Source organism: Rhea americana, unplaced genomic scaffold, assembly GCF_003343005.1.
Source record: "Rhea americana isolate MKP2758 unplaced genomic scaffold, rheAme1 scaffold_5, whole genome shotgun sequence".
Classification (NCBI taxonomy): Eukaryota; Metazoa; Chordata; class Aves; order Rheiformes; family Rheidae; genus Rhea; species Rhea americana.
The window spans coordinates 1,016,017-1,034,622 of NW_028186645.1; the positions used below are offsets into that span (position 1 = coordinate 1,016,017).

General features: G+C 35.2%; 1 protein-coding gene across 8 annotated transcripts in view; it reads right to left on the bottom strand.

Moving 5' to 3' along the window:
• TRAF3 (TNF receptor associated factor 3) overlaps positions 1-18,606 on the bottom strand; it is a 69,009-nt gene that overhangs the window by 12,754 nt on the left and 37,649 nt on the right. For 7 of the 8 annotated variants that reach the window (XM_085317410.1, XM_085317408.1, XM_085317409.1 and 4 more), the window contains 6 exons: positions 16,392-16,496; positions 15,273-15,440; positions 10,767-10,847; positions 8,012-8,086; positions 6,126-6,218; positions 1,398-1,538 (listed from right to left, as the gene is read on the bottom strand). In XM_085317410.1, the coding sequence (XP_085173536.1) occupies positions 1,398-1,538; positions 6,126-6,218; positions 8,012-8,086; positions 10,767-10,847; positions 15,273-15,440; positions 16,392-16,496 (663 nt within the window). The remainder of the gene's footprint in view (positions 1-1,397; positions 1,539-6,125; positions 6,219-8,011; positions 8,087-10,766; positions 10,848-15,272; positions 15,441-16,391; positions 16,497-18,606) is intronic. The other variant, XM_085317415.1, reaches the window with a different exon arrangement.

Consider the following 18,606-nt stretch of genomic DNA (forward strand, 5'->3'; position numbering starts at 1 on the left):
TGATTTTTTTCTTCCTGAACACATTGTTTGAAAATTTATTCTAGTAACACTCTTGCAGCTTAGGCAAATTAGAGACATCGCAACTAATTATCAAGACAAACATAAAAAATTCTGCTCTACTTTTCTCTGTTTCTTTTCTCATCACAGATTGAGAAAGAATGTGTGAAAAGCCACTCTTGCATATTAACTTACCTCCTGGTAGATTCAATTAGCAATACCAATAATTACAAGACTTAATCTCCCAGTGTCAGAATGCAATATTGTAAGCATCAGCCATATTYTAAACAATCATTAGACCAAATAATAGTGACTAAGGAGAGCACRACTGGTTACTACGTGGACTGAATGTGGCAAGAACTAAGTACTATAGAGAGAAACATTGCTATTGCCAAACTTGTAGCTATCCTTATAAAGCAACATTGAGGGTTCCCGTGGCTCTGAGCTCTTGTATATGATACCCTCTGAACTTCAGTCATACAACAGTTTGGATACTTAAACCCATCTCAACTATCAAATCTTTTTGTTTACTATTAAGTAAACAAGATGCTTCTATTTGTATTCCTTTAAGGTGGATGCTAAAGCAGATATCTGGTACTCTAGCAGTAGATATGCTATGATGTGTAAATGATGTAAATGATAGCAGTTTGTCAAATGTCTCCTGAGGTTTACCCAGTTGTGGTTAATATCATCCAAGATAATACAAATTCCCAACATCCACATTTCAAGTCACTCTGAATGCAAAGTAAATTATTTCACCCTGGGCTAAGCACTGTGCTAGAGCATTCACAGGACTTTTGGTTTGACACTGGCTTGTGGGCCAGGCAATTCAGAGCACAAAATTAAACTCAGACCTACTGGCAAAAGACTATACAGATACGTTTTCCTCAGAAGGCTCGAAGACAAGGAACAAAGATTTTTAAAAGTATGTTCAAATGCATTGCACTGGGTTTAGATGAATTCCACACCAGTCTTTTTCACTCATGATTAATGCTTTTTAATATACCAACAAGTAGAAAATAAATATACAACAAATATATAACAGTTTTAAGGGGCCTAATGTTTTCCTCCAATTTGGCAGTAGTTCCTCAAGCAAACTTTTTTTTCAATGAAAGGAAAAAAAATAATGATGATGATTCTTCAGGTGATATTTGTAATTTTGCTTGTCCTTTTTTTTCCCCTTTTTAAACAAACCTTCTCCATTTTAGCATGGGATAGAAACGTGCAATGTTTTAGCAAAGTATTTTACTCCAACAAACATAGCAAACCAGCTACTGACCAGAAGAAAAAAATTTCAGAATACCTTCGTAACAAGGTAGACTCTCCCCCCCTCAGAACACCTCACTTCAACAGAAGCTACTATCATTTCTGCTTTAATGGGGAGATTCTGAATTTCTTACCTGTAAATGAAGTATTTTAGATTCATTATTCCGCAGCATTTCCTTCTGTCTTTCAATTTCTATTTCAAAGCTACAAATCTGATTATGTAAAGTTTGTATACTCTTGTTCTTTTCCAAACTTTCATTCTGGAGCAAGGCCACCTGGAAAAAATTCTACAATTACTCCTGCCAATGTTTATTAAGAATACCTACAACTTCAATATTTTTAAACTATATTACATATATGATTGAGACGAGATCCTAGTAAAATCTCTCTCCATGTCTTGTTAGGAGAAAAATAAATTTAAAAAATGGCTTCTGATAGCTACTTTTCCACTTCCACTGAGTGGTATTGGTACAATTTAGGCTGACAAAGGAGCAGATGGGATACACAAACAGCAACAGAACTTATGTCTAAATATAATCTTTCCTTTATCTGTTTTGCTATTTAATGGTCTGGTTCCCTAGTTTCAGCTTACTAACTTAGGACTGGCTTGGTGTTTTGAGGAAACAACCCATTTAGTTCTAGATTTGTGTTAAGAACCTGAGCTCTGCACAGACAGTAATGCCAGAGAACAGCTAGCCAGGGGAAAGAAACATTAATCTTCTTCAGCTACTTCAATCTATTCTTATCTATAGCAAATTTAAAGAAACATGGCATCTGCACAGGATTGGCTTGGCTTCACAGAATGTGATGGTGATGAAAACTACTGACATGAGGTAATACAGAAGCAATCCAYGCATCTGAAGGAAAAAAAAAAATCCAACAGTGTCTCCTAGTAGAGAGGGACTAAAGAGCTGGAGATGCAGACCGCATATTATATTCTCTCTCTGTATAGATATTTTATGAATATATTCATTAGTGACTCATTCTGATTTTAAAACATGAGCCTTGTTACAAGAATATCATATAATATATATCCTGGGAGATGAAAGTAATACAGAAAATATTCTCTGTCACTGCAGATACACTAATGAACAGAGCACAAAATAGGGTGTATCGGTGGGGTCTTTTTCTGCTTTTTTTTAAATCTCATTTTCCTTAGTCAAGATTATTCAGCTGCAAACTTGTAGAAAATAAGACACAAACATCCACACCAAAATGACATGCAGACATGGCCTGACTGATTAGATCCTAAGTTAGATTATTGGATAAGAAGCAGCACTACTTTTGATCTAATAAAACACTTTGAAAATACTTCCCATTAAGATCAATTATTTGTTCATTTCACATGCCAAAAGAATCTAACCCATTTCAATACAATTGCTATAGTTTATGAGGTCAAGTAACTTTTACCTCTAACGTGGATACCCCTGTGGTAGTCCACTACCTTAGCTGTCCTCTGATCTGATGAAACTGTATTACTTATATGTCACTGTATACCTACACTCAAGAAGCTACTCTGCTGTATATATAAAACAGTAAATAATTTTGTTCCCCAAACTAGCCAAACTGGACATAAAAGGATTGTCAAAGGCCTGCAGACTTTCAGCAYGTTCACTGGACAGAGGCCCAAAAATACAGAGACCATTCTTGTATGTGTATATCTAATTTTCAATATAGTACAGCATGTGTGTGTCTGTATGTATATATCTATATACAGATATAGATATATACACACACAAACACATATATTAGTTGGTCATTTTATATATGAAAAACTAGCAAGATAGGCTCACAGAAACGAGCCAAAGCTAAATTTGCCAGTACAGAGAGAAATAATCCTGATGATGAAGGAATACTTGCCTAGATACTGGAAATGATTATCAAGAACAAGTGGAAATTTAAACTAGTACCCCCTGACTCCCACATATTTCAGATCTGCTGGGTAGCTACTTGATATCCTCCTTTTCCTTAATGAATTAGTTATTTAGTTAATTGTGATCTTTATATTCCTCTTCATTCATGGATTCCTCCCCTGGCATCCTAATCATAAGGCGGTTGTGCTTTGTGTCACTAGCATCACATTTTCATTTTTGTACAAGCTACAATATGTGGGTCTAYCTTATACTGAGATTTTCCACACAGTTTTACAGAACAGGAGAAACAGTATTATGTCCTGCAGTCCTTAATCATACAGAACTGCCATTGCTAACTCAATAATTGTAGTTCAGTGGCAATTTGTGAATAAGAAATCTTTAACATTAAAAACAGTTTCCTAATTGTATTTGGCATAAGCCTTTGAATTTATTTTAATGTAAAAAACAGCATAAAGGAAACACAGCATCTATTTACAAACTGCATCATGAATCAGATTCCTTTCCTCCCTTCTCAGARCTAAAATACTAAGTATAAGATAAATGTGTTCTTACTTAGCTGTTTTTCAAATCAAGTTGTGTGTACTTTTGCTTTATTGCTTACTAAAAAAGAACAAAAAACTCTTGTATGACACAAAAAATTGGATTAAAATAGACATGCCCCATGTTTAAGTCATACATTAAAAGGCAAAAATATTTTACAGCAGATTTTTTTAAGGATGGGACCAGGACACAAAATCAGGATCAAATCATTACCTCCAACACCACAAAAATCTGAGGGAGCTCAAACTCCCACAGTGAACAAAGCACCACATTTTATTTYATCCCCTAGAAAGTTTTGATGCAAGATTTTAAGCCTGACCTCCTCTTACTACTTTTTGTCGACAATACCATTCAAATACAAAACTCCTAACTTAGCACAAGCTTTGCAAGTCTAAAGACTTTCAGTTTGCATATCTGCAAACACTGTTAAAGAACACATTGCTGCTTCTCCTTCTCCCTCCGTACAAACCAAGCTGAGTGTCTCTAACGAAATCTTGACTCCACTGAAACCAGGGACAAGACTTCCACTGACTAAAAATGGGCCCAGGATTTCAGTGATAACCATCAACTAAGTCAACTTTGCACTATCTTCCTGCAGTGCATTGATTAATTTTTATCTAGAAGAAGAGAACAACAATGAAGTTGCAAATCATTTTATTACCCTTCTCTAGCGTAAAGTCACTGACATATGATATGTGGTTAGCTATTCTTGTAACTTGGCACTGTCCTGGGATTTCCAATGATTCAACTCTTTATTATGAATAGGAAGAAGTCTACAAAGCAGGAAGTGAAAAGAAAAAAGGGGGAAGGGAAGCAAACAAACAATGATAAGTGATTACGTCCTAAAAGGATGTTAAAAAAAAAACTCAGCATAAAAAAAAAATGTAGCAAAGTGTTTATTCTCTTAGATCTACGAAAGAAAAACAAAGAATTGCTGAGCATTTTCAAATGATAAAGCACCTCCCTGGAACTAACAAAAGGCAGAAAACTATCTATACTAGAAGCTAAAAGGAAATATCTTTCTTTYTTTCCCAAATGATATAGTTGTAATCAGATTAATGAAAAAAGAACTAAGGATATGAATTTGTTATGTGTTAAAACAAAACAAAAACACAGTTTCTGTATTATCACAGAGATTTAAATGCAAAAGTAAACCAAAATATTGTTAGTGATCAAACTAAAGCTTACACACCTGGTAAAAACTGTATCCTAAAACAAAACAAAACTACCCTAGACTTCTAGATTCAATAGACTATTTMCTAATGGAACTTCAGGTTTAAAAGAAACTTGCAGTTCATGGACCAAGGTGCTTGGGACACCATCAAACTTTGCTCTTCCTGTTAACTTCTGCTTTAAAACTACACTTCAGTGGCTGTAGGATCTTGCTGGAAATCCATGGGACAGAGATCACTATGGTGGATCAAAAGGAAATATGCTTTCCAGACAGGGCTGGCTAAACTCTAGCTAGTGATCTGCTGTGAGAGGACAGAAGTCAAAAGCCATATATACCTAATCATCACTGAGCTTCCACTGGGATCTTCACGCTTACTGAATTGCTAGACTCATTCTAGTAGAAACCTAAAGAGACTCACGACTCTTCTGCCTGCCTTTGTAGCACAGTTGTTGTAATTTTGTGGACTATTTCCACCAACACACCGCAAAAAAAGTAAAATAAAATAATTATTTTAATGGTTATTCAAAACAATAAGTTCTTTCAAAAGATTTAAGATAAAATTTAAAATATAAAATCACTTAAGTCTTTCATTTTATTTCAAGACTATAAGGCTAAGCAATTTAAACTATTCACAAGATTGTGGCTGTTACTGATGTGATCTCCAGCATCTCCCAAATCCCAAAGACTTTCTAAAAACCAGGAGTGCAAAGGAAGCACTGCAACATGAATTTCACTCTGGTCCAGCAATAAAGCAGAAATCAACACACCCAAGAATTACTGTATGTCTAATTTAATCAACCCTTGCAGGTCATTAAGTTGAGAGCAATAATGAAAGTAAATAAAGTAAACAATTGGTTTATTACATGGCATTCCTAATAATCTTATCTCAAAAAAAATATATATGTACATATACACTGAGGTTACAAAAATACAGGTCACAGCACTGCCATAGTTTCCTGAACCCTTTCCTTTACAAGAAAGCAGCTTGGACAGGAAACTTAATATAGGACAGTTTATCTATGTAAACAGGCTATTATTAAGTTACCAATCAGGATAATTGAATACGGAGTTGTGAAGCCAAGTTTCTCACAGCATTTTATTAAAATAAAGGTACAGTTATGCTAAGTGACTTATTACTTTTGGATCCTACTGGTGCTTTAGCTGTACTGTTGAACAGCTGTTAGACAAAAAAAAGAAAAAAAAAGGCGCTTCTTCTAGTACTCTGATATGTTTTAAAGAAATTAATGAAAGTTAGAAGTGAGTAGAAGATATACCTTATTTTCTAGAGCATTGCTCCACTCTTTCAATAAGTTAACATGCTGCACTGCTGAGCTGGCTTCATGTGCTTTAATTTGTTGGTTTGTTCCCTGTGACAACAAAGAATTTATACATTTTAGCCAATTCCACTTCTTTTAAACCTACAAAGAAAGAGTATATCAAGACATCGAACCAACACTACATATTTTGGTTCATGGATGCATGTTGGAGAATTGTAGAGAGAAGGTAAGTCTACTTGGGAATTTACAGAAGTCAGGAATACATTTAATACAGCAAGAGTTTTATTCAACTGCCATATATCTCCATCCAATGTGCTCAATACATCAGAGATGACATAGATTAACAGATTTACAAAGTGAATTGAGTTTTAGAGTCTTCTGGGTAGCCTTGCACTAAATAAATTACAATAAAACTCCTGAGTCATTTAAAAAAACCCTAAAATGTCCAATTCCCCAAATCATAATTTAAACTTGTGTTGTATTTCATAAACAGCTTCATAAGCACTGAATTTACCCTCAGTTGAGTATTTAAGAAAAATAAATATTTGAGATAAATTTATCATCACTGCCAGCTTTATAAACTATTTGGAGAGATATTACAATGACTAGTTTGTCTCCTAAGATGTTACCATGATTGCTCTGCGATATTCTAATATGCTGCCTCTGCACGACCTACAACTGCTGTTACAAATATCCACTATATAGGAGTTTACAGAACACACATAGATCATATACAGAGTACATAAGATGCAGACCATATCATTTTATTTGTATTGTGTTGCATTACACCTTCTTCAGTGTTTTGCAATGCAGTATACATTAGCTTCAGTGATAGATGTGCTGAAAAGCAGATTTCAATGATCGTCAAGGTATGTACTCTATATAAAATACTAAAAATATATATGTGGATATATGTACATATATGCACACATATACATACATAAAATGAATGGCAATACATAAGACATAACAGTGGGCAGGGTTATAGTATTGATCAGTTCTACCACTAAGAGCATTACTGTACTGTCAATATTTAAAGAGACGAATGCTCGTTGTTTTGAGAAGCTGGAAATACCTGCAGTAAGTAGTTTATTGAGAAGTGTTGCTGCTTATAGTTCTTGTCTCTAAGTTACCATGGCCTTTCAAATCAATGACACTCTCTGATAAACTCAATTTTTTCCTGTCAGCAGTTTCTGAAATTTCCTGAATAATCCCTTCATTATAATTTGATAAGCATCAAAATTCCCTAAGATAWAGGTATAGGAAGTAGAATATTGAAAGAGAATGGAAATAATATGACTGAAACTAAATTTGAGGGCTTGGCTTTGTTTTATTTTTTTTAAACACATCACAGTGATTGCCAGGATTAAAATCTACAATTTTGGTAAGTTGGTGCTATGCTTTTATTACACAGCTATGTGCACAGACATACGAATGCACATAAAAACATATGTTTTAAGTAGGCTACCCTATGTTTAACCTTAATAAAAATATTAAGGCACACAAACAAGAGAAAATATAAACATATCTAGCTCAAGAAAATAAATTCTTTCATAGCAACAACTGAAGTTACTAGACTATTTTCTGAAGAACAAAAGTGACTTTCCTTTTATTCTAAGTAAAAAAGTTCTTTGCATATATCATTTTTCTATTTCAACATGACATACCTAATAATTTAACTCCCAAAGCATTGCAGGAATGTGTGGGCCTTTTATATTGTCTATTTTTGAAGTGCAAACCCAAGCATCTGCTACATAATCACTTGTGAAACTAGGTAACTTTTTCTTAACCAATACTAGAGAAGATCAAAATTTTCATGTCAAAGTGTTAAGCTGTATTTGCAGATTTTTATCAATTGGGAAGTATAATTGTTATATACTGACCTGAAAAGTGCAGCCATAACGCTTAAAACTACAGGTACTTGGGGCATTAATACATTCTGACAAATGTGCATTCAACTGCAATAGGAAAAAAACGTGAGTTTTGGCAAAAGACGTTTGCATGATAATGCTCAAAACATAAAGGGCACAGGTTATCAGATTTGTATTGTGTGCGCCATTTGCAGAACATACAATACACGTGTGTATATTTTTTCCAATCTGACCTAAAGTGCAAATACTATATATACACATATGTAAACCACACRCACATGCCAATACAGTATACAGTATGATACATTTAATATACAGTGAAACTTCTACTAAAGACCATTTCAATAGGCAATCCAATTAAAAAAAGCAAACAAAAAGAACACGCTCTACAATTATCTGCATGATTTCATTTGACTTCAATGAGTGACTAGTTTTTTCAAAAAGTCATTTTTACTAGTCTTCTGGATAAGTCTTTTAAGATCAGTTTCACTGTAGTAAAGTACATCTTTTCCAATCCTAATTTCATGAGAAACCAAGTTTTCAAAACAAAACATGCAATTCTCAGTGCCAAAATTTAACAGTTAAACTACACAAAGACTGCATGAAACGGACAGTTTTATAATAGGTACAATCGAATCACTTTTAAAAATGCAGTTCACAGAATCAAAACGAATTAGTAAAATGCCTGCATTTTTCACAGATTGAGATTTATTCCATTTTTTTGGATTACTACGAGCACAGAACACTTCTCATTTAAATAGCCAATTCACAGAAGCATGTACATATATACAGACAGCAGCCATTGTAGCACAAAAGGCAGATGCAAACTGCCTAGAAGTTAAAGAGCCATTTTTAGAAAGGATAGCATAAGAACGAGATTTGCAATTTGTTTTTCCCATAAAGCAGACAGGAGCTAGGGGCTAGCTCCTCAGCTGGCATCATTATTTTGGGTTTCAAGATCTCATCTGAAATTCCCCCACAAAAAGCCCCATGCAACTTAGCTCATCCACCTTCAAGAAAAGAAGGGGTGAACCAATTCTGCTTTGAACCTGTAGCTCTAGTACAGACAGGACAGTCTTTAAAATCTGAGATGCATAAATCACTTCTCTGATATACACTTATTAYATTCTAAACACTATCTATAGAAATTCGTTCTATGTCTCAAAAGAAATACACAGATAAAAAAAAAGACCAAATAAGAAAGAGACATGGTGTRACAGGCTTTTCTAGAACACTACTTCTTCAATTTCTCCAAACTAGAAGTCTACCAACGAGTTATGGATTAAAAATGAAAAATTGCCTTTTATTCTACAAAAAGATATCCACTTTTTACACATTACAGATTTTTTCTCAAACTGTTAGGCAGGCATTTTCCCATTTTCTGCATTAGAGTAGTTGTACCTAACCATGCAGCTGAGTAATACATACATTTGCATAATATCAGAAAAAATTAAACAACATAGGACAACAGATGATATAGGTAGGGCAAGATGATGATTTAAGTTCTAATTCTGCCAATGGTTTCAGAATCCAATTCCGGCTACATGTGAAAAAGCTACAAATTGCATGATACGCTGACCTAAGCTTTAATGAGATAATTCTTATCAGCACTCAGATATACCTCACCTCAAAATAGTGCTGAAGTCAAGATTTTAAAATAAGCCTAAGTGCTCCAGTACCAGGGTCTAATCTCAGAAGCAAGCACTGACAGAATTAGCCCAAACAGCTAACACAGGTATATACACACTTTCTCTCTCAGTATCTATCATGTATTTTAGATTTTGCTACCCTGGCAGAAAAGACTACCTCTGTGCTTGGCAGGTGCCATATGCACCCTAGTCACTATGATGTGATTATTAATTCCTCAATATAACTGAAGAAACAAAAAGAATCCAACTTTAGAAGTAAGTATCAATGAAAAAGTTCAACCTCATGTCTAAAACTAACTTTCCTTACATGAGGCTTACAAACACTGCTGAAGACATAAATAAGCTCTTTCCCATCTTAGGGAATTAATTTTGTCTTTAGAAAAAAAAATATGCACATTGACTTTGACAGATGCTACTTACATCTGCCTATACACAAGGACATGGATCCGTTCGAACAAGACAGGGTTTTTCCATCTGGTTAAAATATTAATGGAAGTTTCTATACAATAGAGAAATCATCACTGCTTGTTGCATTTGGTTGCAGGAATGCCATATTCACATAATCCGGTATCTTAAACTAATACTCTGAAGTGTCACTACTTCTTTTTTCCCCTGAAAATTTGATAGATTTAATGGCACTTTAAATTTTTGCACGTACCGGTTCTACACATTACCTACTCATTTATATGATCTTTCTAGTCTTTATTAACTCTTGTCAATGTGCACTGAATTTTAGTTCTCTCAGTCTCTTTTCAGTACAAGCGAGCTACTGCTACCCCAAGGAGACTGCTTTGCTGCGCTCAACAGATGCTTCACACTAAGGGAGGGGGGTGAGGGTGGTATTAGAAATGAAAGCAGGAAAGACATGCGCTAAYTTTGGACAAGCCAAGTGTAATAAAGACAGAAAATTAAAAGATTAATTTTTGCAAGATAATTTTCCAATAAATCTTTAAAAATATTTGAGTGTTATCACACTTAACTGTGTGGTAGAAAAAGCTTTTCTTTAGATCTCACATTTTAAAGTAAATGGCTTCTGGCAAAATTCTTGCGAGATCTTACTAAAAAAATTCTAAACAACTATTTTATTTTTCAGCACAATATTGGACATGACTTCTTACCTCGCTCCTCATGAGTGTTTTAACACTACATTTATGAGGACACGAAACCATGACACATGGGCAGTCTGCATCTTCATGTTTCTACAGAGGGAGAGAAAAAATAAAAGAGAAAAATCAAACAAACCACAAATCAACTCTTAATCCGAAATTAGTGAGAGGACTTACCCAGAAAAGAAAAGCATCCTACAATAATAAAAAAGAACATAAATGATTTTTGACAACTTAATCCCTATTGGCAAAGTGACACAGAACTGCAACTGCTCAAATAGTTTATGCTTTTAATAGATGGCTCTCTATCCTGAAACAAAATAAGGTTTTTCTCATATTTTCCTCATGCAGAGTCAATCTATTTGCTTCCCATTACATTTTTTCACATAGAGCAACATAAAAATAGCAATAAAAAGTTTTCTCCCCAAGAATTACGACAAAAATGGACACTTTAAGAGAGCAGACCCTTTGCAGATGTCCTTTCAGTAAGAGTATACAGTGCRTGGGAAAGCTCTTCAGAAGCATGTGCTGCACACTCAGCAAATCTATGTGCAGATATTCCCTTTCCAATTCTTCTCTAATTTTGACTTCCACACATCTGAATGAATCGCACTGCTATACATCCAAAGTTCAAAGAGATGTTGAAATTTATCATACTGCAAGGTAGGCATGTTGATCTGAACCTAGCTGATGACAGCATAGCAGTCAAACCAAATCACCATAGCAAATGAAGAAAGTAAGGTCCAATCAAAATGAATTCACATTTCTTTTCTGTTCTTCCTCATCAAAATGAAAAATCTGGAAAAAGATTTTCTGTGTGTCAGTTGAAGTGTTCCATTCAACCTCAAACAAATTGTTTCATTTCTGGTAGTTGAGAAAAGGAAGAAAYAAAGGGTTAGCTGGGTAAGATTGCTAGAAAGGAAGAACCGGTAGCAATAATGCCCAGTAATGATGTCTATTTCTGACATAAAACATGGAGTAAAGGAGACCTAAGCTCTGAGATATGCCTCAAATCTCTGCCATGAATATGGGGAATATTTGAAAATGTTTTCCTCCTCGTTTCTAAAAACAGATCATCAAAAATGCTGATGTCAGCTTGCAGCCCCTCCTACTCACAGTGGTTCCTCAGGGTAACACATGGACAGTCAGAGACAGAAAGCAAAAGAAAGCTCAAGTTGCTTCTTAGCCTGGTAGCTAGGATATCATCCTAACAGAGGAGGAGGAGGGGGCTAGATTCAGCCCTCCCCACCAGGAGATGCTAACACAACAGGCCAACAATACCTCTCCCCAGAATATACTCTATCATGGCAACCAGGGTACTCTCCCAGCAAATGACAGATACAGGACCGTATCCGTTCAGACATACTAAGAAACTGAACTTGGAACCTTTCCCTTCTCTGAACACCTATGTTATTGGGTTAAAAGGACAACATAGGCTACCAGCAGCATTAGGAGCCTACTCTCCTACAAACCTCTCTGCTTAGCAAATATAGAACTATAAATAAATAAATAAATTCTATCATTCTAGATAGAATGTTCACTATTCTAGATAGATGTTCACAGGCACTCCTGGCCTGTGAACAGCTCAGTTGTCTTTCAGCCCATGGAGCAGAGTCCAGACTGTCTTGGCAAGGTCTGACTAGGACCATCCTTCTGTGGCCAGGGCAGTAGTGAAAAGCCTAGGCTCTAAGTAATGCTGCCCTTCTAGGTCTGCACCATAATACTGCTATCCAGTTATCAGTTTTACGGGAAAAGCACTTTAATTCTGGTAGATTCTCCCTAGAGGAGTAGAACAATTCAGAAGCATTTCAGGCTATTACTCTCTTTTAACAATGCCACATCTTTGTCTGCCAGAAAAGAAGATGAAAGAAGGTAGCTTTATAATAAAATACATGTATGTACATATGTATGGGTCAAATAGAAAAACAATTGACAAGTTAACTCATCCAGTGACAGTGCAGGCAAGACTAATGCAATCTAAAATAAGGCAAACTAACATTACTAACTGAAGAGTTAGTCTTCAACAACGGGGATTTCCTACCCCACAGGTCATGGGATTCTATGAAGACATGAACCATATGGGCTCCGGTAAAATTATTTTTGTTTTCATTTGCATATCTTTTTTCTTGGTATGCTCCCCTCTGTCACCATTTTCAGTTCAAGTCACTGAGACCTGCTTCATTTGTTCATACGTTAAAAAAAAGTTGGCTACAGGAGCTAGAGATGAACTCAAACTCTGGGTGAGAAAACTGAACCGAAAACTCAAAAGCAGCCCTTCATTTGATTGTAGAGTAGCATTAAGCTTCTAATCCTCATTACTAAAGCACAATTAGGAAACATTTTATCAGGTCACAACACAGACATCAGCATTTATATAGTCACATCTAGTCAATAAAAACATTAACAAGCAGTACCAGGCAATTGCTGATCTTCTAATTGTAGATGCTTTTGCATCCACAAAGCAACTGTCTTTTTTTGTTTTACAAGCATTGAAACATATAAACAATGACCATATTAGAACATTTGACATTCCTTGGAAATGTTGTGATTTATAAATGTAGCCTTATTTAGAACATTACAGGAAGTTGAATACCAGTACCAACTTTAATACAAGCAAAACAGTGACAAGTGCAGTATAAAACCGCACTTAAAGCTCTTTGGAYAAGTAAATGTTATCACCTCCAACAGCAACTCAAAATTCTACTGTTGAAGATTCTGGAAAAGAACCAATACTCTTTTCTGCAGTTCAGAATAATATGCCATTCTCATTACCAACAAGAGCATCTAAAACATGAATTACTGAAAATTAAAACAAGTGATAGACTAAAAGTTGTCTCAGCTCCTGTGTATCTGGAAAGCTACTGGTAGTTCAAAGATTTCATAAAACTACATTTATTTTTAAGAAAAATGTTAAATCCATCAACACTTGATTAAAGGGAGATTTCTTAAACTAAAATAGACTTTTGTGCTCTTCCAAAAGATTAGAATGGTTTCAGACTCTTGAAACTTAAGTGCATTGCAATTGTAATGTCACTGCCAGTATAAAAAAAGCCAATGCCTACAAGCAGCTTGTGAGAATATTGGTTAGATATGGAAATCTAGCTGCACAGCAAGACTCATCTAATACTCATTGATTTTGTCAGCTAAGACTCTAGGCATTCTTGAATGTAATTCTTTGTCTAACAATTTCTAATCTAAACAAAATTCTTGGAGAACAGCATCCATAATCTATCTACGTAAACATTCTGATACAGATGTAAAGATGAAACTGTAAGAATAAGCGTAGTGTAAACTTAATCTCTGTCTCTTTTCACATCAGTTACTTTACGCCAGAAAACGCACGAAGCACCAAACTTTGCAAGTATATACTCATAAGCGAGAGGGAGATGTAATCAGAACTTGGAAAGATTTTGCCTGTGCCTTTTCATAAAGGCACTTCTCTGCAAACAGTGCTTCTCATCATTGTGAGACTTCATCTAACAATAGCARAAAGTACAAATGAAAATGAAGTTTTGATCACTCTTACTGTACTAAGAGGTTCTAAAATCTGAGATTGTCAAACTATAGAAACTATACAAATAAAGTAAAAATAAGTATTAAAATTACATAAGTAAGAGAGATTCAACATCATACAGTGCAATGGGAAATAATGCAAACACACTCCAGTTACACGTTAAACAAATATGGCTTTCTCAATACCCACCCTGAAGCACAGTAAGGTGTGTATCAGACAAGTTACTTATATGCCCAGAATAKCAGTAACGTTCTCCAGGCGTAACAAATACCATTACTGGTAATGCTAAGACATGTTTTAATGTTGCACTATTTCTTCCTTTCTTCTCATAACAGCTCACASAGGACCCAGGAAAGGCTGGATAGAAAGGCGCTATCACTCCAGCCGGTGGCTAGGCTCATGTTCTTCCTGTATAGCATTTAATTGTTACAATGGTAGTTGTGTGTACTATATCAACTCATGGAAAAATCAAAATGCTTAGCAAAAGTTGTTTTAGGATCGATATTACTTGATGGATGTGATTTTCTTTTCTAAAACACAAAATCTGAACATTAGAAAAACAAAGAAAACAATTCTCGGACAATGCAGCAGCAGTGCTTCCACAGCAAAAATACGTTTTGAAAGTTCTGAAGTTCAGAAGTTTTACTACTGAACGTAAGAAAATACTCTTTCATCGTCAGGGTGCTTGAACACTGCAACAGGTTGACCAGAGAGATACTGTGGAGTCTCCACTCTTGGAGATACTCAAAAACTGACTGGGCATGATCCTGGGCACCCTGTCTAGCTGATACTCTCTGAGTAAGGAGGGCTGGACCAGATGATCTTCAGAGGTCCCTGACAACCTCAACTATTCTGTGATTCTGTGAAGTCMGCCTGTTTTCTTTTCTGACTTAGTAATTTATGCCAAGTGACCAATACTCCGACAGCTAAACAGAAGCACAGGGAGAGTTGTTATTCCTTATAATATATGGAATCTTGTTCTATATACAAAATAAATACTGCACCTGCAGGGTAATCATTGGGACTTGGCTTTTACAGTATTTACAAGTTGTTTCCCGGTATTTACAGGTCTTTTCTACATGGTCTGGCAAGTCTTTTCTCAGTATTTTTTCTTTACAATCAGCACGCGGACATGGAAGTTCTTCAAACTGACAGTCAGTTTTTAAATGCGTCTGAAAGATTGAAAAGAAACAGGCCAAATAAGTTTTGTGCATTTCTTAACCTCTGAAGACATTCCATAATAAATAAATTCAGAATCAAAGTAAGCTTAGAACCACAGTAAGCTAAGATACCTGTTCACAGTATTGTGCAAGAGCAAACAGTAATAAATCTACTCAGGAGTAAGTTTCCGACATCGCGCTCCATTTACCTACAGAGCAGATGTCAGAGCAATACAGACATATCTGACCTGGCTTAGTACTGAACGTGTTCTAACATGGTACAAATTTCACACAAGCTAATTTAATCAAGGGTAAACATTCTTGTTTTAAGGTATATTATCCCATACAAATACATATGTTAAAGTAGTTTCAGTACCTGAGCTAGGTCATTCAAAACAAATTTAAGTACCTACACATCTCATCGTAGACTGCTGTGTAACCATTCCTTCCAGTTGTCAGACCACTGGATTACTGTCATGTTACACTTTCACAAAACTAAGCTACAAGTTATTTTGTACAAGTCTGGGAATGGAACAGGTTTAACAACTCCAAGTAAAAACCACAACTCATATCAGAAGACCAAAACTACTAATAAACCAATAAACAAATACAAATTAAATTATATAAAGACATCAAAAAATTCAAGGAGAGACACCAAAAAGGAATTCAAATTTCTCACACTTGTAAAGTACAGATTATAATCTTTCCTCAATTTTGGCTCTCCCTTCAGCTCCCATTCGTATCATATGTTTGTATTCTAGTATATTACCGTCACAGAACCTCTTGATTTCTGACTATAATTCCTTACAGGTCATCAAAAAGCAGAATTTCTAAACAATTTAACTCTATTCTAACATTTATTARTGGTAAGATTAACCACAAGCTTAACCTAATCTAGAAATATACTGGGGTTTTCACTTGCAACATTCCTTCTCCTTCTTATGACTATGTCAGATTACTTACCAGTAATTGACCCAAAGACAGTTGTTCTTTACAGCCCTTATTTTCATTTCTGCAATATATCTGAAGGGCAAGTAATTCTCTCCTGCAACAATTATCCTTAAATACCTGAAAATCAGAAGCCACTTCATTTTAAAAACTTAAAACTACTCAAGAATATTCAAGTTCAAATAAAATAGAAGTCATGCAATTCCACTACAATAATGTCATTTAATTCTACCTTTATATGCCAGAAATAAAACCCAATCATTCAATTTTTCTTAAACGTGCACTGCATCAAGATTCCTTTGCCATGAACCATCCCAATGAAAGAAAATATTTGGGCAGATGCTCTACTGTTTATTTCACTTTTACTATAAATACAGTTTAGAAAGGACTAAGATTTTGAGCATTTGCTTGCCAATAATATATCTGCATAAGATGCAGTTATGTTATTTAGAAAGCTGGTGTATTAGGTATGATACCATAAGGCACAAAAGTACCAATGCACAGATGTTTAGAGGGTTCAGGAGTTTAAGAAAGGCAGTCACACAATCTACTAGACTGTTTATACTTCAGTGCTAACACCTACCTACAGAAATTTTCTGAGTTCTTAGATTTGAATAGGCTTTAAAAATCTCCCTATTTTAATGTTTAAAAGACTTTCTGGAGTTTTTTTTTTTTTTTTTCTATAATAGCGCTACAAAAAAGTTAGAAATAGAGAGCTTAGGATTTGAATTTTTAACCTGTTACAGGTGACATGCCATAAAAGACTGCAATCAYTGATCAAGAGCCGAAAGCAGTTAACACTGTCAAGAAGCCCTGTTGCTAAGGACAGAAACCACAGAAGGGAGCTGAAGAGTATKACTGCTATTTTGAAATCCAAAATGAAGGGATAAAAACTTCTAGTTAATTGCAATTGCCTTCATGACTTTTTAGAAACCTTAAAGGTTACGATTACTTTATTGAGAAGTTTAATTTTGAGATTCTGTGAATACCAAAGGAATAATGTAATTACAGAAGTGTTCTGCACACTAACAAAAAAAAGTTACGATTGGGTCTGTTCACAGACACTGTGATGCTATCCCCAGCATCAGTACAGAAGGAAGCACTGCAGCCATCCATCCTCATCTGACCTACTGCCTGTTACAAACCAATGGTTTCTGTTTACTTTTTAGATACACCGGTGAAGCTTAATGAATCAACCAATCTCATTTGAATAATCAATGTTGGCACTGAAGTATTTTATCGAAATAATTCATAGTGTAACAAGGGTATAGTTTTGCTTATCATAGTTAAGATAATGAAAGAATTTTGAAACAGCTTTGAGAGGACTGCCTAAAAATGCTTTAGTAATCCTGGGCATCAGTATTCTAAGGGAAAAGAGACGTCTTCAGTTTTATGAAAACCACTGAACTGCAGAGTTAGACTAACATGCATTTAATACACATTGTCCTTCAGGCCTTCTTCCTTTGCTAGAGGAATTTGAAGTTTTGTAATATATCCGCCCATTCGCACGCATCGGGAGGTAGGAAGTCACGACACTGCCAGCTGACAGGATGAACAAGCTAGACATTGTCATTGCTGGTCTGAGATGCTAGACAAGCCATCCAAAGGAGAAACTAATATAACCACTAACCTTTAACCCAAAACATTTACTGTTAGAAGAAAAAATATTTAGGTAGTAAAGAATTAACCAAACACTTCAGAAAAATCTAGTGTAAAAACTGCACAAGCAAAATACTATACCAAAAAAAATTTTTATGCTAAACCTTCCAAAGGCAAGACAAAGTTTTCNAAAAAAAAAAAAAAAAAAAAAAAAAAAAAAAAAAAACAGTAAAGAAGATGAAAAAGCTCTGATTCCATTATGATTACCGTAACACCACACTGCTTTGGTTCCAGTGTGTTTCATAGGACAAAACATTGTAAAATAAGATTATTCAAACAGTAGACACTGATCTGGAGCCAAACCAGGAGTAAGGTTTGCCTAGATCTGTCACAGTCTCCGTATCCCTACAGGAGATGCACTATTTGTTATCATCYTCCCAATAAATAGGAGAATGGCTGCAATGTGTTGCTGCAGCTCCCTGCTATGAAAACAGGATGCGACACCTGGCTGGACCATTATGGATGGCTGGCACACTGTCTTCTGCCATGTGGCTAACAGTAAAAACTGAGTTGTCTTCATGTATAGAATACACGGCTTAGATTCTGTTACAGAATCATCTTCACTAGGTAG